This window comes from Nicotiana tomentosiformis, chromosome 4 (genome assembly GCF_000390325.3).
Source record: "Nicotiana tomentosiformis chromosome 4, ASM39032v3, whole genome shotgun sequence".
NCBI lineage: Eukaryota > Viridiplantae > Streptophyta > Magnoliopsida > Solanales > Solanaceae > Nicotiana > Nicotiana tomentosiformis.
Window position 1 is genome coordinate 41,907,301 of NC_090815.1, and position 26,129 is coordinate 41,933,429.

General features: G+C 41.3%; 1 protein-coding gene across 1 annotated transcript; it reads left to right on the forward strand.

Moving 5' to 3' along the window:
- Positions 1 to 6,867: 6,867 nt before the first annotated feature.
- Positions 6,868 to 8,714, forward strand: LOC138909566 (uncharacterized). The gene is made up of 4 exons (XM_070200771.1): positions 6,868 to 7,292; positions 7,409 to 7,542; positions 7,617 to 8,060; positions 8,530 to 8,714. Exons 1-4 carry the CDS (start codon positions 6,868 to 6,870, stop codon positions 8,712 to 8,714), a joined length of 1,188 nt encoding a protein of 395 aa, XP_070056872.1.
- The last annotated feature ends 17,415 nt before the right edge of the window (positions 8,715 to 26,129 follow it).

Below are 26,129 nucleotides of genomic sequence, written 5' to 3' on the forward strand. Positions count from 1 at the left end.
TATGTACGGCTATTTCCGGTGGGATACCTGTCATATCCACATACGACCACACAAAACAATCGACATTGAATTTAAGAAATTCAATAAATCCAAACCTGAGTTCGGGGTGCAGTCATGTTCCCAAGTGGAATTTCCTTTCTAAGAATTTTTTGAATAATGAACAAGAGCCGCCCCTTTCCCCTGGTTGATTTCGCTTGGCTCGGGAACAGGAGCCGGCTCCTGTAATTTCTATGCCGCATGCTCCTTCCCTTTGCCACTAGAGACTGAGATTACATTTATTTCCCTTGCTGCCGGTTGGTTACCTCTTATTTGTTTAACTTCCTCGTAAGTTTGAAATTTCAGCAACTGATGATATGTTGATGGCACAACCTTCATTTTGTGCAACCATGGTCTCCCCAAAATGATATTGTAACCCATATCACCGTCTACTGCCTCGAAAAGGGTCGTCTTCATCACCCCTCGGCATTTGTGGGCAGCAAGATTTCTCCTCAGGTTGTCACACTTGCCGGATTGAACCCGATGAGGAATTTTGTGGCCGGAATGAGACTTTTGGTGAGCTTGGCTTGCTCCAACACTCTCAATTATATAAAATTGGCTGAGCTCCCTAGATCAACCAGGACACATCTAATCTTAAAATCTAAGATATTTAGAGAGATTACCAAGGCGTCGTTATGCGGTAGCAGCCGTCCATCAGCGTCTTCCTTCGTAAAAGTAATGTCATCTTCAGCAACTTCCTGGAGTCTTTTGTTGTGGGTCACTGATACCTCATCCTTTTCACCGCCAAAAATATAACCCCGTTAATCTTGTTCGCCCCAAAAATCATGTTGATCGTCAGGCGTGGGGGATCTTCTCCTGCTTTTGAAGACTCTACAATATCACGATTGTGGCCGTAGTTGTTTTTAGCCTGTCGCTTAAAAATTCCTTGAGATGGCCGATTTTCAACAATGTCGCCACCTCTTCGCGCAGATGCCGGCAATCCTCAGTCCAGTGATCGTTTGATCCGTGGTATTCGTGACACAAATTAGGATCCCTCTAGCTGGGATCAGATCTCATTGGCTTCAGGAATCATGCTTCTATAATGTTCCTCATAGCCGATACCAGCTCTACTATGCTGATGTTTAAGTTGTATTCGGAAAGTCTGGGGTAGGAAGAATCTTGAGAACTTGACGTTTCCTTGTATTGTAATGACTTTTGTTTTCAGCCACGATCAGTTCTCCTATCGGTAGCAAATTTATGCCGACCAAAAAACTCTGCAACATCCCCCGGCACGTTCATAGGGCTAAAACGGACTCCTCGAAGAGTGTCGATCTGTATCAAAAGCATCTTTTTAATTATTCTCCCAGTCACGACCCTTTACCGAGACGGGAAATGGAGCTAATCGTCTTTAATCTTTATCTTTGACTCATACCGATTGTGAACATCCGCCCAAGTTGTTGCCTGGAGCTCAAGTAAACTTTCATTCAACTTTCGAGAAGCATCTAAACTTCTCAGATTCAGACCTTTGGTGAATGATTCAGTCACCCATTCGTCCAGAACGACTGGTAGCAACATCCTTTCCTTCTGGAACCTGGTTACAAACTGGTAGCAACTCTCCTTGTGCAATCCTGAATATATCGGCCTTTTGGACTTGTACTTTTCTGGCCCCGGCATGGTCCTTGATGAAAGAGTCCGCAAGTATCTCAAAGGATTCTATGGAATGCTTGGGCAAAAGTGAATACCACGCCAGGTCTCACTCCGAAAGAGTCTCCCCAAACCTTTTCAGCAAAACAAACTCAATCTCATGGGGAGCTAAATCGTTTCCCTTCACCGCCATTGTGTATGTGGTGATATGCTCCTGAGGATTCGAAGTCCCATCATACTTCCGCACGTATGACATTTTAAACTACTTCAGGATCAGTTCTGGTACTGCACGTGTTTGTACAATAATTATGTGTAATTTCTTGAGTCCTGCCCTTTTAGCACTGGTGGTGTGCCTAGAATTTGATCCATTCGGGTGTTTACTTCCCTCATAAATCACATGAGTTCGATTTTAGAGGGATCACTCTCGTTGTTGTGACCAGATCCATTCCCCCAAGCCCCTTCGGAGCCGACCTCGCCCCTCGGGGTGTTGATGTCGACCCTCTACATTGTTTGGTTTGCGGGAGCATCAGGAAGAACTAAGCCTCACCTATTCGCGTTGTTGGAAGGGCCCAACAATGCCTGCGTCAGTTCCGTCATGACCTTATCATGTCATGTGAGGTGGCCTATAATGGCCTCTTGTTGCTCTTGCAAGAACCTAACTACTTTGACAACATGCTCTTCTTTAGCATCATCAGGAGTTGCCTCCCAAACATGTTGCGAATATCGGCATAGTGAACCGATATGGCATCGTTCCCCTCATTGCAAGTATCACTGTTTGAATCCTCGTGCTGAGGCTGATTTCCTTGGGCCTCAACGTTTTGTATGTTGTTAACACCATTATCTACCATTTTTAATGCTTTTTACTAGGAACAAAGAATCACACTAGTTAGTAACAAGTTTAGGGATCAATTCGATTACACGACTGTCTATGCCCCATGATGGGTGCCAAACTATTTACCAATAAAATGGTACAGTTAAATTTATACGTGGTTTATGGACAAGTGAATTAATTTGATCCAAAAATATAGATGAATTAGACAGAAATATAAAACTTCACCTTAAAATTGAAATAGACGGCAGATATTTTGGTTCAGAGCGCCGAGCTTCTGGGAGCAATAAAAACATGACAAATAAGCAAGAAAGTAAAATGTTATTGAGCTTTTGATAGAATATAATGTATGCTTGTCAAAAAATTCGTGTCCCCTACATTGATAATAAAGCTCACTATTTATAGTTGCACATAGAGAACAAGGTACTAGGATTAAGATCCTTTTTAATGACAATTATGAGGGTCATTGAAGGATGTGTAACAGAGGACAGTGAATACCATATTCTCTGTATTGGATCATGCACTTAATGCTGTAGAATATTCTTCATTGAATGCTACCAGATGGCGACATTAATTTTTGTCGTTATGAGTGTCATTCTCTCCGATGACAAGTGAGATCATTGCCTTCGGGTTTATCTATCTTCTTTTTTCGTTTCCACATGTCACTTTCTCATGCGATCATTAAATATGATCATATTTTACCCCATACACTCGCACTAGATGATAATGGGCTAACCAAGTACTTAATCCGGGACCAGGTGGGAATGCATTTTGAAAAGATGATAGGTATAGTGGGTTAGAAATTTCTCGAGCTGGTTAAGATAGGAGACTTCTTGGAAGAAGGTATCACATTAGGAAAAATACAGTCAATGGCCGCACTGCAAGCAGACAACAAGGCCATACAATCTGGTTCCATAGGTAGTGGGAAGAAGAAGAAAGAGGAAGTAACAACAATCGTCCCCTACTATAAGTCATATCCCCCTCACAGAAACAACTCCTGAAACAACTCCTACCCCATGGACACCCATCCCTCACATCAACCCACCTAGGCCCCAGTATACAACACTCAACCGTACTAAAATTCTCAACCTCAGTACAACCTGCCCCGAGCCAACGCACACCCAAACCCACCATAACAATATGGCCCAGTCCAAACCACTACCCACCAAAATAGACTCGCCTATGCACCACGACCACGCCCAAACATTGAAAGGAGAATTCCCGACCAACCCTCCAAATATTTTTATGCAACCAAGCATTCTACCTACCATTCGGGTGTTCCTGGGCATGATTATAAGGAATGCTATGGATTAAAGAATGAGATCGAGCTGGTAATCAAGAGTGGAGGCATCCAATATACCCCAACTCCAACGAATACAAATTGTAACCCGCTGTCGAACCATAGGAATCTAGGAGCTAACATGATTGCATTGGACGGGGATTATGATTTGAAGGGGACCAATGTCACTACTCGGAATGTCGAAACCGAAAGAGTACCACCCTAAAAGATCCTATTGATTACTGTGCAGTTGAAACTCCTATGATGGTTCAAACATACCAATAACGGTCTACCGCAGCCGTCAGAAATGAGGAGAGTCGAGAATATAAAGCAGTGTCATGGACTTACTAGTCAAAAGGCTAGGGAAAAATGACAGACTCTGCACCTCTTCATGGAATGACTAGGTCAGGAAGGTGTTACAATCCAGAAGAGGTAAATCGAGGGAACCCAAATAGAGAACAAAATCAAAGAAGAAACATAACAGACATCAAGGCTGCAGAGTTTTGGAGGAAGATTCTGGTTAAGGAGTATTCCGTGGAAGAACAGTTGAGGAGGAACCCTGCTCACATATCAATCATGGACTTTTTGATGAGCTCCGACAGTCATAGGGATTCTTTGGTGAAGGTGCTGAGCAGAGTAAGTGTGCCAAGCAATACTACCAGCGAAGCATTAGCAGAAACTATTGGAAAGATGGCCGAAGCAAACATGATTTTCTTTCATAGGAATGAGCATCTTGTGGATGGTGTGGATCATGAAAGAGCTCTTCATATCACAGTCAAGTGTGGGGATAAAGTCGTGTTTTGAGTACTTGCCAACGGAGGATCCGAAGTGAACAATTTCCCATTCTCTACTCTACGAGAATTGGGTATTCATTTGAGGGTAGTAAAAGAAAGCTATGTAAGAGTGAGAGCTTTTGATGGGTCGTAGAAGGATGTTATCGGAGAAATCTACTAAGCCTTACAGATTGGAACAGTTGAGTTCTCAATATTGTTTCAAGTGATGGACATTTCGTCTTCGTACTATCTATTGCTGGAAAGGCCTCAGATACATATGGTAGGGTAAATTCCTTCCGCCCTCCATCAGTGTATGTAATTCAAGTAGGATTTCCAATAGATTATGATACATAGGGTGTTGAGTCATTCAGCTTACTTGGAGCATGCGGTCCCTTTCATAGAAGGATTAGATAGGGTCGCATTTCATGCGGTTGAGATCATGTAAGCAATGGAAATGGAGAAGAGTGAGAAAAGCCATGGTATGAAGTCACCGTACGGATCAATGATGGAAATGAGACAGATAATAAAGTATGGGTATCGTCCAGGGACCGAGTTGGGAGCCCGATCAGATGGGATAACATAGCCGATTGAACCAAAATGGCAGAAATATATGATTGAGGAATGAGAAGATTGTTCATTACTGTGATTCAGGAATGTTGAGGCGAAGCTGATATCAAGACATCGACCATTCGGGATGTTGAACCAGGAGAGTCCTTGCGGAATTGGACCGCCAATCCGTCTATGGTTCAGTGGGAGTATTGGTAGTGTAGAATTGTAGTAATTGTGAAAAATGCACGGTTAATTTAGGTTTGAACCATTCCTGTACTTTTCTATTAATTGGGTCTTTGAATGCTGAGACGTTCCTTTTGATGAAATAAAAAGAATTATTTTTTAAATCATTGCAAATTCCATTTTTAGCTCTTATTTATACTTAGTTTTCCTTGACAATAACCAAATCGATAAAAACACATGTTCCATAATTATGACATGTAACGAGACCCTTAAGAAAAATGATCTAGACTACAAAGAGTATGATGAGAGTATGATGCATGATAACCTCCCGCAAGAGATCGAGTAGCTAGAGGTCTATAAGAAACCCAACCTTAAAGAAACCGAAGTAATCAACTTGGGAAGTGAAGAAGACATGAAAGAAACTCGAATCAGTATTCATCTGAAGATGGAACAGAGGGAAGAATTGGTAGAGCTCCTCCGAAAATATGTCAATGTATTATCTTGGTCATATGACAACATGACCGGACTAAGTACTGACATCGTCTCACACACCGATTGCCCATCGATCCTGCCAAAGCGCCAGTCAGGCAGAAACTAAGAAAATGCAAGCCAGATTTAAGTCTAAAGATAAAAGAAGAAGTCACCAAGCAGATAGAGGTAAATGTGGTGAGAGACACTAATTATCCTACATGGTTGGTGAACATCATACTAGTACCAAAGAAGGATGGGAAGATTAGGATATATGTGGATTATCGAGATCTTAACAAAGCAGTCCAAAGGATGATTTTCCTCGACCAAATATTCATATCCTCGTCGACAACTACACGAAGAATGAGTTGCATTCATTCGTAGATTGTTTTGCCGGGTACCACCAGTTCTGATGCATGAAGAAAACAACATTCACCATGCCATGAGAAGATTATTTTATAGGGTCATGCCATTTGGTCTACCTACATGAGTGCCACACCGACCCTCTTTCGGAAGAGTGTGGATCATCTGACTGACTTAAAGAAGTTCATCGAATGCTTCCGGAGGTGCCGTCTGAAGTTGAATCTCGTGAAGCGTGCTTTTGGAGTCCCCGCAGGAAAACTGTTAGGTTTCATCGTCAGCAGGAAAGGGATAAAATTGGACCCTTTAAAGATAAAGTCCATTTAAGACTTTCCACCTCCCAAAAGCAAGAAGGACGTGATGAGCTTCCTTAGTAGATTAAACTACATCAGCAGGTTCATAGACCAGTCAATAGTAATTTGCGATCTTATTTTCTAGTATTTGAAGAAGGATGCTGATACAAAGTGGACGGAAGAATGTCAGAAAGCTTTTGCTAGGATCAAGGAGTATTTGTCAAATCTGCTAGTGTTAGTTCCTCCCAAACCCGGGATGCCGCTGTTATTATACTTGTCAGTTTAGGATAATGCATTCGGATATGTGTTGGGACAACATGAGAGACTGGAGGAGGGAGAAAGCTATTTATTAGCGGAGTAAGAAGTTCACACTGTATGAAGCTAGATATACTTTGTTGGAACGGACCTACTATGCTTTGACCTAGATCTCATAAGTTAAGGCACTATCTGTTAGCATATACCACGCATCTGATATCCCGACTCGATCCGCTCAAGTTCATCTTCCAGAAGCCGATGCCTATAGGAAAGTTGGCCAAATGGCAGATTCTCCTAAGTGAATTCGATATTGTGTATATGACAGAAAGCTATAAAGGGACAAGCATTGGCCGATCATCTCAAAGACAACTCGGTAGACAAGGATTACAAACCACTCACCACATACATTTAGATGAAAAAGTGTTGTTCACAGGAGAGGATATTGCAGAGTCATACTCGGGGTGGAGAATGTTTTTCGACGGAGAAAAAAGTTTAAAAGGTGTAGGGATTGGGGCAGTCCAAATTTCTGAGTCAGGACAACATTACTCGGCTTCAACCAAGTTAAGGTTTTCTTGCGCAAATAATATGGTAGAATATGAAGCATTCATCCTCAAAATTAGGACGACAATTGACATGAACATCAAGGAACTTTTGGTCATAGGAGATTCTGGTTTGCTAATACAGTAAGTTCAGGGCGAATGGACCACCAAGAATGTCAAGATCCTTCCATACTTGCACTGCATAAAAGAGTTGTGTAAGAAGTTCATCAAGTTCGAGTTCAAACATGTTCCCAGAACAGGAATGGGTACGGTGACGCTCTTGCAACCTTGTCATCTATGATCCAACATCCAGACAAGAATTACATTGACCCCATCAAGATAGAGGTTCAAGATCAACATGCGTACTGTTTCCATGTGGATGAAGAGCTAGGTGGTAAGCCTTGGTACTACAACATTAAAAGGTTCCTCTAAGTAAGAGAATACCTAGAGAATGCTACCAATGGTCAGAAGTGAGAACTAAGAAGACTAGCAACAAGAGGACCCTGGACTTAGGTATGTTAAGGTGTGTAGACGCCGCTGAAGCAACACGATTACTGAAAGAGTTATATGCAGGAACATGTGGGCCTCACATGAATGGTTTTACTTTAGCCAAGAAGATTTTAAAAGCTGGATACTTTTGGATGACCGTGGAAAAGGATAATATCTGTTACGTGCAGAAGTTTCACAAGTGCCAGATTCACAGGGACTTCATATGGGTTCCACCTAATGAGCTTAACGTAATGGGTTCTCCTTGGCCATTCGCCGCTTGGGGCATGGACGTGATTAGACCTATAGAGCCTGCCGTATCAAACAGACATCACTTGATCCTGGTATACATCGACTACTTCACCAAATGGGTTGAAGCTTCTATGTACAAGGCCGTTACGAAGAAATCAATGGTAGATTTTGTCCGTAACAACATAGTCTATAGATTTTGCATCCCATAGTCAATCATAACTGATAATGCAACCAATCTCGATAGCGATCTCATGAGGGAGATTTGTGAGAAGTTTAGAATTATCCACCATAACTCCACAACCTACAGGACACAAATGAATGGAGAGGTTGAAGCTACCATAAAAACATCAAAAGGATCTTATGAAAGATAATGGACAATCATAGGCAGTGGCATAAGAAGCTATCCTTCGCCTTACTAGGTTATTGCACCACTATTAGAATGTCTACTGGGGCAGCACCATATATGTTGGTATATGGCACAAGAGCTGTGATACCCGCAGAGGTCGAGATACAATCTTTGAGAGTCATTTAAGAAGCAAAATTAGACAATGCAGAATGGATATTTTTCAGGCAAGAAAAACTCACACTCATTGATGAAAAGAGAATGGACACAGTACTTCATTGTCAGCTGTATAAAAATTAGATGGCCAACACGCACAACAAAAAGGTGAAACCTCGTCAATTCACACTGGGGCAGCTAGTTGTGAAGAAGATATTCCATCATCAAGAAGAGGCAAAAGGCAAATTCACCCCAAAATGGCAAGGTCCTTACGTGGTCCATTGACTATTGTCAAAAAGAGCATTGATCGTAGAAGAAATGGACGGTAGATCCAGCATGAAGCCTATCAACTCAAACGCAATCAAGAGATACTACATTTGGAGATAGTAGAATTAGGGTTTGGTTGTAATAGAACTACGCCGGACCTGACTTCCCATGATGGAATACGTAGGCAACCCATGTAGGGTCTGGTCTACCTTCCCCTTTTTGTAATAGAAAATCCAAATATCATTTTGTATGTATTGTGAACTATGCCAGGACTTGCTTTCCTTTGGTAAGAATATGTAGGCAATCCACATCGAATTCAGTCATCTATTTTAACCGAACTACGTTTTGGCCTGATTCCATTTGGATACGTAGGCATTATAAGTCAGACTCGGCCACTTCATTTTAGTTCATTATCATTTTTCATGTATTATAACTGAACTACAGTTTGACTTGATTCTATTTGGATACGTAGGCTACCTGAGTCAGGCTTAGTCATTCCATAATAATTCATTCATCATCCTCGAACTATGTTCAGACCTGATTCCGTTCGGATATGTAAGTAAGATGAAAAGGTTCGGTCATAACCCTAGGAAAGCCGTTGTAGTGCATTTGGTTAGATTAGGGCATGATCACGACAACAAGAAGCTACGTCATTAGGGGCATCTCCAGGAAACGTCATCAACGGGGCAGAATCATCCAAAAATGATACTCTCATCGAAGGGAACATCCAAATATTTTATAATCTGGAACAATAACATTTGCCATAAAATAAATAATTTTCAAAATATTTTTAAGCAAATTCTATCTTACCACCTACTAAACTTCATGGCATAATCCACCAGATCCGGGGCAAGGTCAAACCCATAATCAACATAAACCAATGCCTTTCCCCAATTAGGAATTTTTCTTTGAGTGCAGGAACAAGAGGAATCGAGAATGCAGGAACAACAGAAATTGAAGGATACTAGAGTACACTAGGAGAACTGACGGACCCACTGCTATCTCATGATCCCTCATTTCCCCCTCATTATTCAATTCATTTTCTTATATGATTAAGGACTAACTTCAAATTCTTTATAGGTATTCCAGAACTAAGTCTTCGATACATTCGGAGCACCTTGTATATAGCAAACCGTTTGCTCAATCGATCAGCGTGCCTTGTACGTATCGAGCTGCCAGCCTTCCAACTGGAGCCTTGTATGTAGCAAACCATCTACTTAATCAATCAGAGCCTTGTACATACCGAGCCGCTGGCCCCACCAATCGGAGCCTTGTATATAGCAAACTGTCTGCTCAATCAATTAGAGCTCTTTGTGTATATTGAGCCGCTAGATTGGACAAACGGAGCCCTCTATATAGCAAACTGTTTGCTTCACCAACTGGAGCATTTCACACAAATCGTACCGTCGCTCTGCCATATCGGGGATTCTAAATAGATAGTTGCAAACTTCATCGCCGGCTCCACCGATTAAAGGATGGACCATCCACTTCCGCCATACTTTCCGTTGATCGACATCCGCAAATTAGTTTTGCAGTCAAGAGTATATCTCGGGCATGCTCCTTTATTTATATGCTTTGTCTCGAATCTTTGACGTTTTATTTATGCACCTTATAGGCATTTTTACATTAAAAGTTATCTACTCCCATCACATGGAGATACTCCTATCGTGCAGAGGTTTTTACATTTTTCAAAGTCATCTACTCCCATTGCGTTGAGATACTCCCACCGTGCGAATATTTTTACATTTTTAAAGTCAACTACTCCCATCGCGTGGAGTCTTAATGCTTTGATAGCTACATAACGGTACACAAACCCGCTAAGAATCAAGTCAAATTCAAAATCCCATCCCCTGCATCACAAATAACGCTTCAGAGCTCGAATATTTCAGATTCAAACATCCCGTCGCTCTGATCCCAAATAACGGTTAGTCGGCAGTCAGGCATCATCATTCCTACATTATGTACATTATTTCTTAATGTATTTGCATTACGATATATGGGTATGTGTGTATCTTATTTTGCAGGATCGAACATTGCGACGTGGAACTTCTTCTAAGCAGCAAACTGAGCTACATTGTTATGAGGGACAACAAACTCATAAGCGAGCCAAGGAACCAAACTCTAACTCAATCTAATCATTAGAACCCCAAATTGTCAAATCTTTCAACTCTCATAATCAAGCTACAATCCGCAAAGTCATTCTGGTTCCAAGATCTTCCCGTCCCGCAGTATAGTCATAACATGATACTGCGACAACTCCTGCAAGCACCACTCTCTCTAAATAATCATTCCAGAACCACATGATGCCCGATCCTCGTTAAGCCCGAGGTATGTGGGTGATTCAAAGCCAGAATGTCATGCTCTGAACTCGGGGAGCGCGACCGACGCTCAACTGAGTGAACCCGATCAAGCAAGCCTGTTAGATACTTTCTACCCAAACTCACTTATGAATAAAGAGGAGATGTACTCCAATAATCAAATACTGAGAAGATTTCATTAACAACTCCCAATTAATTCCCATTAGCAGCTTCCTTCATAACTTCCAAAATATTAAAAGTTTATAGATATAATGAAAAACATGTTTTCTAAATACCAACAATTTTAGTTCAATTCCCCACATCAAACACCACCCACAACCTGTCTACGGAGCCTCTAAGTACAACAAAAGAGCAGTATGGAAGTGCCAGCAACAAGGCCCCGGCTATACCTTAAAACAAAATGTACAACTCAAATGACATTAGGCCTGGAATAGAGTAGGGATCACCAAAACCAGCTGAATAGAGAGTCACTTCTAACGAGGACCAAAGCTACCTACTGATGAACTACCTGCATCCATTGAAGATGCAGCGTCCCCGGCTATAGGGACGTTTGTACTTATGGAATAGTACTAGTATAACAATCCACTTTCAAAATAGAATGCTAATAAAAGAAAGGGAAAACCACAGAAGTAGGAAGTCACAACCATTAATATCCAAATGCCAAGTTAAAACATAATAATTTCCAAAATATGAAGATAATATTATTTTTGGTTGGGAGATCTTCATCACTGATATACCACTGTTTACAATATCACTGAACTTTTAGCACGCAGTCTGATCATGACCTGATTGGCTAGGCTGTCTCATCCGAGACATCAACCAGAATCACAAAATCGATCATAATTTAAATTAGAATTTCCAGCACAATCACCGCCATGTGTGTGGCATGGCATCCGATCACGACCTGATCGGCTAGGCCATCTCACCACAATGCCGTGTGGATTGACATCATCCTTTTCAATCAATCATCTCATCCCAATTAAGGGAAATAATGTTATCATATCAATCTTGGGAGCACCTAATTTTTCTTTTGGGGGGTAAAAAGGAGGTGTGACAAATCTTAATTTTATCACATCAATCTCATCCCAAATAAGGGGAATGATCACAATCCACTCCTATACCAGCACATGTAGTTTCGGGGTTAGGTTTTTTCAACCTACCCATACTCGGTGACTATCGATACTCCCAAAAATATTTTTTTGATTTGCATACAAAAGAAATAACAATACAAATGCATTTACCTCATAACCTTTCACACCATTTATAGCCTCATTGGCATTTTCATCCATTTACAACATCATTATTTCATTGTCTCTCTTGGCCATACATATGATTCTTCATTCATGGCATAATGACCATATTTCATATTCCACACTTTTATATCTTTCCTTCTCATGGATCATCATCATAAATATCAACAAAAAGAATATTTCGAAAATCATAACTTTAGGTTCATTAGTAATGAAGACTTTAGACACAATGGATTTCTTTCCAAGAAATGGAGTAAAATGATTGGCAATCGAAGCACAAGTTAAAATCATAAAGGAGTAACACATCATTTATTCTTGAAACACTTTTTTCCAAAAGGGCAATACACAATTTCAACTCATGAATACATAAGAGCTCAAAACACGTTGGAAATACTTACAAAGCATAGTATTAGTTGATACAACCTCATTTGGGCATGACTTGGGTACATAAGCTTTTAGATAAATCTATTTTCGAAGTCAATTTGGAACAGTTGAATCAAGGCTCATTTATTAACCTTTCTTATATCATTGCATTTCATTGGCACCATTGGCCACAAGTGTAACTTTCATTCTTGGCACGGTGGCCACACTATACATCTTCAACCTAGTTCTTTCACTTTCAAGCATCCTTATAGATTATCAACAATAAGACATTTCAAATCAAGACTTTAGATACACATATAAGCAATTGGAGTTTTAGCCGCATGGAGTATTCTTTCCAAGTTAAGCATAATGGACTTTCATTTGAAACACGACTCAAAGCCATAACATTTTAATACTCATATCATTCTTGAACACATTCCCTAAGGACAACATAATGTGATAGGAATATTCGGACCACATTTTGAATACATAATTCTCGACACTTTCTTAATCGGGACAATCGAATTTATTAGGAACTTCAGCCAACAATACTTGAAACCTACGGGAACGTCATGAAATTCATTTCTAAAAGAGTAGTTTAACCAACATACCTCTCTTTGAGCTTTCCTTAAATTACTACAATGTTCCGAGAATCCTAGAAATTTCAATCTATTTTGACACATAACAAAATTGAACACAAATTAGGAATATATTTATGGTCTCAGCTCATTTGAGCATTTTATCAAACACTAGATGTGCAAATTGGTTACAAGGTTCTTCCACAAGATTTCTGTCACTTCACAACCCAATATTTACCCATTTGGGCTCAACAATCTTCTCACAAATCTTATTGGTACATGCATGTATACATAATACTCTCATACCCAAGAATCATACTCCTAATTACCCATCTTTTACCCCAAGCTCGAAATTGAAGTCTAGGGTTAGAATCTTACATCTTGAGTGAAGATTTTGTGAGATTTCGTTGTTGGATTTCAAAGCTTGGACAAGATCTTGATGAACAAAGCACTTGAGCTTCTTCCTCTCTCTAGAACACTCTCGCTTCTATCTAAAAATATCAAGTTTTTGCCTTCAAAATGAGCCCCAAAGGCTATTTATCAAAATGGGGTCGAGTTATAAAAATCAATAAATGGACCTTCCGATCTCAGCTCTACGGTGGCACAATGCACTGCAGATCACGTCTGCGGTCCGCAAACTGGACCGCAAAATGGTCCTCAAATTTTGGGCTAGACTGGTCAGGTCTGCAACCGTTATGCGGTTCGCAGACAATTTATGTGGCAACAGAATGCATTATGCGACCGCAGAATGGGGGAAAAACAACTTTCAAAATTCAACAACTCTCTGCTAAACTATACAACGGATATGCGGTCCACAAACCTATTATGCGGTCGCAAATTTGACCGTAGAATTGCCTTCTCTTGAAAAATACTTCTATCGACTCCTCAGTGTAATCTTCAACCCAAAAAGTACGAGACGTGATTTGCAATATCGTCGCAAAGAATTCCTACAATCATCAATGCCTAAGTCTACCTCGACACAACATAACCTTAAATTACTTAGTGAATTTTCCGGGGCCTTACATTCTACCCCGCTTAGGATCATTCATCCTCGAATGAGAAGTAGAGTGTGCCCCAAACACCTAACATAACACATCTCTTCTCTCACACATCTCACACTCCCAAATTTGACTAACTCTGACATTTTTCAGAAATTTCGGCAGATTTTCCTTGATAATTGGGCCTATCCACCTGCCAGAGGATCACCAAAACTACTCCTAACAACACATCCACAACTCAACAAAGCATCACAACATACCAATAATATATATTCCAACATTACCGGCATTACATTATCAAAAGTAGCATCTGGACATGAACTGCACATATTTAAATCATAACAGAAAGAAAGTACCTTTCGATCCACAATCATTTGACTATACATTCAAGTGAGAACATTTTATTTTCTTAAAACGTTTGGCCCTCAAGGTGGCCTCCTAGACTTACAGACTTCGCCATAACACATTAACGGAGGCAATCTCAACTCTCGGACTTATCTAACAAGGATGGCAAATAGATACTCCTCATAATCCAATTATCCATTAACTTCTCCTTCACTAGTCTTCACCGGAATGATAAACAAAGGATTTCCAACTACCTTCATAGACATAGACACATGAAACACCAGGTACACGGAGGACAATAATAGGGAAACATCATACTCATAGTTTGTCCTATTTCCTTCAAGATTTCATAAGGCCTAATATTACTACACATACTTTACCTTCCTTAACAATTCACCCAATATATTCATAAAGAAAATCTTAAGAATAACTATTCATTTTCTTCAACTCTAAATCCCTACGCCGAACACCCAAACTAAACCTTTGGCGACCTTCAAAGATTTCTCTCAGATGTGCTAGCTTGAATATTACCATAAAACTTCCTATCCAATATATTTGATCACGGGATGATGCTTCTTCTTTGACATGTTCAAACCTTCAATCCCCATAGGTTACTATAAATAGGAACAACGAGGTCTGAGATTGGGCTGGAATTTTTCAAGAATACATTAACGTGCTGAGTAGGCATTTCAGGAGGTTATATCCTAAGAGACATGAAGGTTAATACCAATAACGCTGGCATGGTTAATCATTGTGCTGACATCATTATTTTGACAAATGAGGCATAGAGTTGCCTAGTAAGCATTGATAATGTAGGGACTATGTACATGATCCAAAGATGTATAACAAGTGAGTCATTTTAGACGTGATATATGGGAGGCATGATCGGGAGGATATAGACATTAGCATCCATCATTATTGGATGACTATGAGTTATGAAAGGACAGCAACAGTTGTTTCATTCCATACGTGCCTTGTTCGGCAATAGTAAGCCTAAAGGAAAAATAGCCAAGTACGTGACACTAGTCGTCTCCTGGAGTGTAGCGAAAATTAGTTTAACTTGAAATGAGAATATTTTGGCACCCTGAATGTGATATGGGTTTCAAAATACATGAAGTTGCATTATGCTCTTAACATTAACTGACACAAAGAATGGATATGCCACAAGCCCATCAGGTTGAAAAAGAAGTTGAACACTTGTGAGATTATTATCATTCTGATAGCTTAACACTTCCTGATAGTTGATCCTATATGAGAGAACTAGAGATATGACAAACTTGTCTTTCAAATAAATATGCCCATGGTATATGCCAAAATCTAAAAGCATCTAATTTCAACCATTCAAGAATGAAACCACATAGCTAGGACATCATAATATTGGGATAAAATCATGTATTGGTTAGAGAGAATGAACACTTTGCTATGAGCTAGACATGTTTCTGCCATAATAACTCTCAAGCTGCAATACCAGGCCACTTCATGGGCAACTACAATACTAGGAACAAAGTGAGTTACTTACCGAGGCATGCTCTAGGTGGATATAAAAGTCATAATGAGATGGGCGAATAAAAAGATCTTCTTGTGACAAATTTGTGAAAATCTCAAATTTCCCAGAAACTTTATGCGGACAAATGACCCCTTTCAATTGATAGGTACACATATGATAGGTGATGAGATATGCTCTCATGTTACTAGACAGTGAAAAGGTTTCATGATAATTTTCACGAAGGAGTAAAGTGACTGTTCAAACCATAGGAGCCACATACACCAGAGAGAGAAAGAGTGGCTCAAGAAAGATCTCAACACTAGGCCGCTATACATTGGGATTTAATACCACATAGGTAAACATTATGACTGTGCATGCATAAGCACAAGTGAGCAGATTTTATCCATTTGAATCAAAAGGTTATGTAAGAAATTCATCAAGTATAATCCCATGTTAAGAGTATAGGAAAGCAAGTGGGAAGTATTAATCCTAGAGTTATAACTCAATTCAAGGACATGATTATAGAACTCAATTCCTCAAGAGGTCATAAATAAGAGAAATGTGATCAAGAGGCTTCACGCATACTGTGTCTCATTCAAAGAGTAGGTACATGCAATGCTTTGTGATTCAACGTTTTGGTTTAGACCATATTTATGTAGGCCCCTTCAATATGGATGTACATATACAACAAGAAAAATAATTCAGTGTTCACAATGAGGTAGCAAAGAGTGACTTACTTGGTGATTTTAGATTGACAGGGCAGTACATTAATTGATGCCCCTCCACTCCATATCCGTAACATACATTGGTACCATAGTGACACACCCCTGAATGACATCTCCTACACTTCACACAATAAGGATGAGGTCCGATAAACTGACTCGCCCCATCGACCTGATATTTACCCTTTTTGCATACATCATAAGCATTCCCCCTATCCTTCCTCCAGGACCCCGTGACGGGATTAACAATCTCTGCACCAGCTCGTTGTATGGTCTTTTGGAATTGCCCAATTCTACCACCCCTAACACGCTCCTGAGCATACTCACAATACGATGCAAAATGTTCTCGCCCGCATATCGGGCAGAACGGGATGGGTGTACCCAACTTAAGGGCGTTTAATCTTCTTGTGCCCCCTCTTTCCACAACCATAACATGTTTCAAGAATCATTCAAAATAAAACCGAGTGGCTCTTCGATCAAGCCCCAACCTCGGGGAGCACGACCGGCGCTCAACCGAGTGAACCCGATCGAGCAAGCCTATTAGACCTTCCTACCCGACTCATTCATGATCCGAAAAGAGGACGCGTTACCATCTGCTAAATAGGGGAGAGATAAAATATACATGCATAAATGTTGCTAGTCCATTTTTCATTATATACATTATGCCATAGTTATGTTTTAAAAATACAACTTATTGACCACTCCGATACCCATATACGACCCATATGAACGTTTTCGGAGCCTCTAATGATACAAAAGACCAACATAACAATGCAGACAACAAAGCCCCGGCTATACCTCAAAATGTGAAAAACTTCTACAAAAGAAGGACTACATGACCCCAGTAAGAAATGGGGCTCACCAAGACTGCTGTGATGAGTGTGAGGGAGTGCACCCCTATCTGCGATCAGTGCTATCTGCGATGGAACCACCTACATCCATTCAAAGATGTAGCGCCCCCGACAAAAGGGACGTTAGTACTGTCGAATAGTACTAGTATGTAAGGCAACCACCAATCTTAGTAGAATGAACAGTGAAAGAAAGAGAAGGCAGTCATAATAATCAATAAGTACTTCACAGAAATACAAAGAAACACCAAGTAAGGATCACATAGTTTCCAATTAAAATTTTCCAACTTTTTAGGTTAATAATCTTTAGTGCGAAAGCCACAACTCACAATGCCACCATGTTTTTACACGGAGTCCGGTCTCGGCCCGACCGGCTAAGACATCTCAAGTGAGACATATCCATATCCACAATGTAAATCAATAATTCTAACACAAATGCCACCATGTGTACAACATGGCGTCCGATCTCGGCCCGATCGGCTAAGCCATCTCACTTGAGACATAACCTCTTTCAATTGTTCACTCAATTCACATTTCCTTCCCATCTTTCGTTACATGGCACAAACAGCCTCATTTATTAAGTAGTTCTTGGCACTTGGGAATATTTTACAATTCAAGTCTTTCCCTTTTTATTCATTCAAATAACATCATCATTCATGTCGATAAGTGCCATCACATAAGGCATTTCACACATAAGGGAAGGGTCTTGGGAAATCATAATTTCGTTCCCAAATAGCATGATGATATGGTAACCATCTAAAACAATTAGAGAACATGAATCTTTCAATCCAACACACTAAGGCAAAAAATTCTAGTATGATCAAGTTGGAACTTACACCCATTATTCGGACACCAGGAATTCGATTCTAGGAAGAGGAGAGTTAGCCATACATACCTAAATTGCGCTTCTTTAGACTCTACAATTATCCGGAACCCTTAGCAACGTCAATCTATTTTAGCCATATACAAATTGAACCCAAAATTAGGAAAACGTTCATAGTTTTAGCTCACTTTTTCCCCACACTCTTTATCACATATGCATGCAAGATAAACCACCCTTTTTCCCATGAAGTATCTCCCTAGTATCCCATTATAGCTATGTTTGAAATTAAGAGCTGGGGTGATGAAGTCTTACCTTTTTCGATGAAGAATTTGTTGCTCTACTTGAATATTTCCAAGCTTTGAGTGATTGTAGAAGATTAATTGATCAAAATTAGGCTGTCCCTCTAGAACCCTCTCTCTCTCACTCTAGAGATATCAGAAATGAGCTTCAAAATTGACTAAAGAGGTGTTTTAACGGAATGGGGGTCGGATTTTAGATTAAGAAAATGGGTTCCCCGATAGAGGTCTGCGGTCGCATATGCGACTGCATAATGGTTATGCGGTCGGCAAAGTGACTGTAGAAATGGCCCTCAGGGGCCTAAACTTTCGGTCTAGATATGCGACCAGTATGCTGTCCGCCTACTTGTTCTGCTGTCGCATAATGCACCGCAGAATTCCCTCCGCAGAAACCCTAGGGGAATTATGCGACAAATATGCGGTCCGCATAGTGATTATGCAGTCGCATAATCAACCGCAAAACTAACCTCAAATTGTCCAAACTTACTGCTTCACTCTGTGGCCATTATGCGGTCCACAGAGTGATTATGCGGCTGCATAATGGCCGCAGAAACGCGTTCATCTGCTAAATATTTTCCTCTAAGTCCGTAGGGTACTGTTCAATCCAAAAAGTCCGAACCGCGGCGAGCTTGCGAGCTGCGAAGAATTTCTACTGTAGTAACACAGGAATCTATCTTTGTACCACGAAACCCCGAGTTTTTGGTTAAAATTTTTACGGGTCCTTACATCCTCCCCCACTTAAGATCATTAGTCCTCGAATGAGGATCAAGGTTCACTTAACAAAGTTTCAGTTATGCCACATACCATCAGCCCCAAAGTTGCCTAACTTCCTAATTTTTTGAAAATTTTTGCCAGAGTTTCCTTTGTATTTTGGCCTATCCACCTGCCAGAGAGCCCCTAAAACACACCTTAGCAACATATATATAGGATTAAATGACACAACAGAATACAAAATAACACCAACCGAAGCCTCATGGGGGACATATAACTAGAAAGTAGTGTCTTTATATTAGCTGAACAAGTGATACAAAATTTAAGGGGGGCAACTTTATAGCGCTATTACATGGCTATTCAAATAAACAAGGGTACTTCTTTTTCATTTCATTCTCGGCTTCCCAAGTAGCTTCTTCGACTTTCTGGTTTCGCCATAATACCTTTACGGATGCAATTTCTTTGTTCCTCAACTTTCGGACCTGTCTATCAAGGGTAGCAATCGGAATCTCTTCATATGACAGTTCTTCACTAACCTCGATGGTCTCAACCGGCACGATAGCGGACAGATGTTCAACTACCTTCTTCAACATGGATACATGGAATACCGGGTGCACTAATGACATCTCAGGTGGTAGATGAAGCTTATACGCCACCTGACCTATCTTATGATTGAATCTATACGGCCCGACATACCTCAGACTTAATTTCCCTTTCGTTCCAAACCGCATGATCCCCTTCATAGGAGATACCTTCAAGAACACCCAATCATCTTCCTTGAACTCTAACTCTCTGCGACGAACATCCGAATAGGCATTTTGACGACTCTGAGCAGTTTTCAACCGCTCCTTTATTATCTTAACCTTTTCCATAGCCTGATGCACAAGGTCTGGTCCTATTAGTTCAGTTTCTCCAACCCCAAACCACCCAATCGGCGATCTACATCTTCTACCATACAAGGCCTTAAACGGCGTAATCTGAATACTGGCATGGAAGCTGTTGTTATAAGCAAATTCTATAAGCGGCAAATGACCATACTAGCTACCCTTGAAGTCAAGCACAGACGCACGCAACATGTCCTCAAGCGTCTGAATAGTCCACTCTGCTTGCCCGTCAGCCTGTGGATGGAAAGCTGTGCTAAGATTTACCTGTGTACCTAAACCTTGCTAAACCTTCTTCCAGAAATTAGCTGTGAATTGGGCCCCTCAATCGGAAATGATGGAAACTGGAGAACCATGAAGTCTGACTATTTCCTTGATATACAATTGAGCATATTGTTTCGCAGTGTCAGTGGATTTAACTGGCAAGAAGTGCGCTGATTTCGTGAGTCGATCCCCGATCACCCAAATTGAGTCAAACTTACGCGGAGTGCATGGTAACCCCTACCACAACATCCATATTCATAATTTCCCATTTCTACATTGGAATTTCTATGCTCTGTGCTAACCCACCGAGCCTTTGGTTCTCGGCCTTCACCTGTTGACAGTTTGAACATTTTGCCACAAAGTCTGCCACACCCCTCTTCATGTCATTCCACCAGTAAACTTCCTTGAGATCATGATACATTTTTGTAGAGCCTGGGTGCACGGAATACCTAGAAGTATGAGCTTCTGCCATGATTCTTTCCCGAAGACCATCTACATTTGGAACACATTGTCGTCCTTGGTACCGTAATGTACCGTCATCCATGCCAAGAGGAAAAGCCGTAGTCTTATGTTTATGAATCCCTTCCTTCAGCTGCACCAACACTAGATCATTATATTGTTTCTCCTTGACTTCCGCCACAAGCAATGATTCCACCCTATTTCGCACAATCACTCCCCCTTTATTAGAGTCCGCAAGATGAACTCCCAAACTGGCCAACTGGTGAACCTCCCAGGCCAAGGGCCTTTAACATGCCTCCAAGTGAGCCAAACTACCCATAGATTTCTGACTAAGAGCATCCGCCACCACATTAGCTTTCCCCGGATGATACAAAATGTCGATGTCATAATCTTTGAGCAACTCGAGCCACCTTCTCTACCTTAAGTTCAATTCCTTCTACTTGAAAATGTATTGAAGACTTTTGTGGTCCGTGAATACATCTACATGGACTCCATACAAATAATAACGCCAAAATTTTAATGCAAAAACCAATGCCGCAAGCTCTAAGTCATGAGTTAGATAGTTCTTTTCATGATTCTTAAGTTGTCTTGAAGCATATGCTATAACCTTACCGATTTGCATTAATACACACCTAAGACTGATCCTTGAAGCATCACAATACATCACAAACCCCTCGATACCCTCTGGCAAAGTCAATACCGGCGCCGAAGTCAATCTTGATTTCAATTCCTGGAAGCTCCTTTTACAAGCATCGGACCATTGGAATTTAACCGCCTTATGCGTCAATTTAGTCAATGGAGAGGCAAGTGTGGAGAACCACTCCACGAACCTCCTATAATACCCGGCCAAACCCAAGAAACTGCGAATTTCTATTGGAGTAGTAGGTCTAGGCCAATCCTTCACCGCCATAATCTTTTGAGGATCAACCTTAATTCCTTCTCCGGAGACGACATGACCTAGGAATGTAATAGATTCAAGCCAAAATTCACATTTCGAGAACTTTGCATACAATTGTTGTTGATGAAGAGTTTGCAGAACTGTCCTAAGGTGGTCGGCGTGATCCTCTCGACTTCGTGAATATACAAGGATGTCGTAAATGAATACTATCCTAAATGAGTCAAGAAACGGCTTGAAGACCCGATTCATAAGATCCATGAAAGCTGCCGGGGCATTTGTTAGCCCGAAAGACATTACCAAAAATTCAAAGTGCCCATACCGGGTTCTGAAAGCTCTTTTCGGAATATCCTGCTCCCTTACCTTCAATTGATGGTACCCGGATCGCAAATCAATTTTGGAGAAGAACTTAGTACCTTGTAATTGATCGAACAATTCATCTATTCTAGGCAATGGGTATTTTTTTTGATTGTGACTTTGTTGAGTTGCCGGTAATCAATACACATCTGCAATGATCCATCTTTCTTTCTGACAAAGAAAATTGGTGCGCCCCAAGGCGACACACTTTGTCGGATGAAACCTTTCTCTAGCAAATCCCTTAATTATTCCTTTAGCTCTTTTAATTCTGTCGACGCCATTCTATAAGGTGGAATAGATATAGGCTGCGTGCCTGGCATCACATCAATCCCAAAATCAATCTCCCTATTTAGAGGAATTCCAGGGAGCTCATCCGGAAAGACATCGGGGAATTCATTAACAATTGGTATAGATTCAAGGGTAGGCACCTCAGCAGTGGTGTCCGTAACTCGAACCAAATGATAAATACACCCCTTCCTGATCATCTTCGTGGCCCTAAGGTAGGAAATAAACCTACCTTTTGGCATAACATTATTGCCCTCCCACTCAACAATTGGCTCGTTAGGAAACTCAAGCCTCATGATTCTGGCTCGGCAATCGAGTTTGGCAAAACATGAATAAAGCCAGTCCATTCCCATTATTACATATAAATCAATCATCCCTAGTTCAATAAGATTGACCATGGTATCCCGACCACGCACCGTGACAACACAATCCCTATAAACCCGGGCGGCCATAATAGACTCGCCAACCAGAGTAGATACAGAGAACGACTCATGAAGTTGTTCCTGTTCTATTCCGAAGTTCATAGCAACATAAGGAGTAACATAGGACAAAGAAGATCCGGGATCAATAAGAGCATACACATCATGAGATTGAACAGTCAATATACCCGTTACGACATCTGGGGAAGCCTCTGCACTCTGTCGACCACTCATAGCATAGAATCGGCTGGGCCCCCCGAACTCTGTGCACTACCACTAGCTGCCCCACGCCCTGTGGGTGCTGGAGAGCCTCGAGCTGGAGGGGTGCTGAAGATTTAGCAGCTGTGTGACTGGATGACTGAGCCGTGCCCCTGCCTGCACCTTGACATGATGCACGACACTCCCTTTGAATATGGCCTCTCATTCCACATCCGTAACATACTGGCATGTCTAGGTAGCAGACTCCTGAATGAATCCTCCCACACTTAGGGCACGGGGCCCTCTACTGCTGCTGGAATCTCCCCCCTGATCGGCCCTGATGGTGGGACCCCCTGCTGCCCTGACCGGGCCTAAAGAGACTCCCCTACTGCTGACAGTGCCCTGATGGTGGGGCACTAGTTGAAGACTGAGCATAAAAGCTGATCTCCCACCTCCGAATGAATCCCCAAGGTTTCCTGCTGATTGGGCCCTACTACTACCTTCTCGTTCCATCCTAAGCTTTAATTTTTAAGACTCTGTAGCTTGGGCAAATGCCACCATCTTTCCATAGTTCATGTCACAATTTAGAGCAGTTGTGGCAGCCTCATTAATAACCAAAGGGCTAAGGCCCTGCACAAATCGACGCACCCTAGCCTCTATAGTCAGCATCATATTAACAACATACTTTGACAGGCGCACGAACTCCATGTGATACTCCCACACACTCTTACTGCCTTGTTTAAGGGTCTCAAACTCCACAACACGGGCTGCCTTAGTCTCGGCAAGCAAGAAATGGTCTCTGAAGGCATCTGCGAACTCACTCCATCTCGCCAGAGGGCTCCCCTCCTCACATGAATCCTCCCACATTTCAAACCAGGAATATGCCACCCCTTTCAAATGATAGGAGGCCAACTCTACTCCCTCCGTCTCAGTAGCACGCATAACTCGGAGAGTCTTATACATCTCATCAATGAAATCCTGAGGGTCTGTCCCGGGATCAGTTCCTGTGAACACTGGAGGGTCTAACTAAAGGAACCTGTTTACCCTGGAACCAGAAGAATCTCCTTGCAAGCTAAATGAGGTGGGTGCAACATTTGACCTCTGAGCCTGGGAAGCTACTAACTGAGTCAGCATCTGAATAGCTCCCCTAAGATCCCCATCAGAAATACCGGGACCGGGAGCTGGGGCTGGAGGTGAACATGTATATCGGCAGGAGGGATTGTGGCAACCTCCGCGGGTGTAGAAACTGGGGTAGTCTGTTCTGGAGTAGACGAATCAGGCAGTGTGATAGTAGGGGGACTATCCTCATCCGCATTATCAAGTAAGGGATCAACAACCACTCCTGGGGTGGTATTGGTTTCTTGGACAATTCTCGCTCTCTTCTTAGGTGCCATTTACTGAAAGTTAGAACAATGCACGAGTTAGATGAGAACAACCTCTTATTCCGTTCAATCGCACGATATAGAACAACATTGAAGGGTATTATTCCTAAATGTCCAAGTAGCCCCCTAATTATAGATGTGGTCGACAACACACCGATAAGAAGGGCTCTACTAGATATGGCTCCGAGACATCCTAGGACACTTCAAAACCTTACGCTCTGATACCAAGTTTGTCATGCCCTAACCTCGGGGAGCACGACCGGTGCTCAACCGATTGAACCCGGTCGAGCAAGCCTATTAGACCTTCCTACCCGACTCATTCATGATCCGAAAAGAGGATGCGTTACCATCTGCTAAATAGGGGAGAGATCAAATATACATGCATAAACGTTGCTAGTCAATTTTTCATTATATACATTATGCCATAGTTATGTTTTCAAAATACAACTTAGTCCAGTGACCACTCCGATACCCATACATGACCCACATGAACGTCTACGGAGCCTCTAATAATACAAAAGACAAACATGACAATGCCGGCAACAAGGCCCCGGCTATACCTCAAAATGTGAAAAACTTCTACAAAAGAAGGACTACATGACCCCAGGAGGAAATGGGGCTCACCAAGACTACTATGGTGAGTGTGAAGGAGAGCACCTCTATCTACGATCAACGCTATCTGTGATGGAACCAACTACATCCATTCAAAGATGTAGCGCCCCCGACAAAAGGGACGTTAGTACTGTCGAATAGTACTAGTATCTAAGGCAAACACCAATATTAGTAGAATGAGCAGTGAAACAAAGAGAATGCAGTCATAATAATCAATAAGTACTTCACAGAAATACAAAGAAACACCAAGTAAGGATCACCTAGTTTCCAATTCAATTTTTCCATCTTTTTAGGTTAATAATCTTTAGTGACAAAGCCACAACTCACAATGCCACCGTGTTTTTACACGGTGTCCGGTCTCGGACCGACTGGCTAAGCCGTCTCAAGTGAGACATATCCATATCCACAATGTAAATTAATAATTCCAACACAAATGCCACTATGTGTACAACATGGCGTCCGATCTCGGCCTAATCGGCTAAGCCATCTCACTTGAGACATAACCTCTTTCAATTGTTCACTCAATTCACACTTCCTTCCCATCTTTCGTTACATGGCACAAACAACCTCATTTATTAAGTAGTTCTTGGCACTTGGGAACATATTACAATTCAAGTCTTTCCCTTTTTATTCGTTCAAATAACATCACCATTCATGTCGATAAGTACCATCACATAAGGCATTTCACACATAAGGGAAGGGGCTTGGGAAATCATAATTTCGTTCTCAAATAGCATGATGACATGGTAACCATCTAAAATAATTAGGGAACATGAATCTTTCAATCCAACACACTAAGGCAAACAATTCTAGTATGATCAAGTTGGAACTTACACCCATTATTCAGACACCAGGACTTTGATTCTCGGAAGAAGAGAGTTAGCCATACATACCTCAATTGCGCTTCTTTAGACTCTACAATTATTCGAAACCCTTAGCAACCTCAATCTATTTTAGCCATATACAAATTGAACCCAAAATTAGGAA

Excerpts from the sequence above, each read along its gene's own strand:
- LOC138909566 (XM_070200771.1), top strand. The coding sequence starts at position 6,868 with ATGCCTATAGGAAAGTTGGCCAAATGGCAGATTCTCCTAAGTGAATTC. Across the intron at positions 7,543-7,616 it reads TGTGGATGAAGAGCTAGGTG|AAGTGAGAACTAAGAAGACT; the intron begins GTAAGCCTTGGT and ends ACCAATGGTCAG. Across the intron at positions 8,061-8,529 it reads ATCAATGGTAGATTTTGTCC|ATGGCCAACACGCACAACAA; the intron begins GTAACAACATAG and ends TATAAAAATTAG.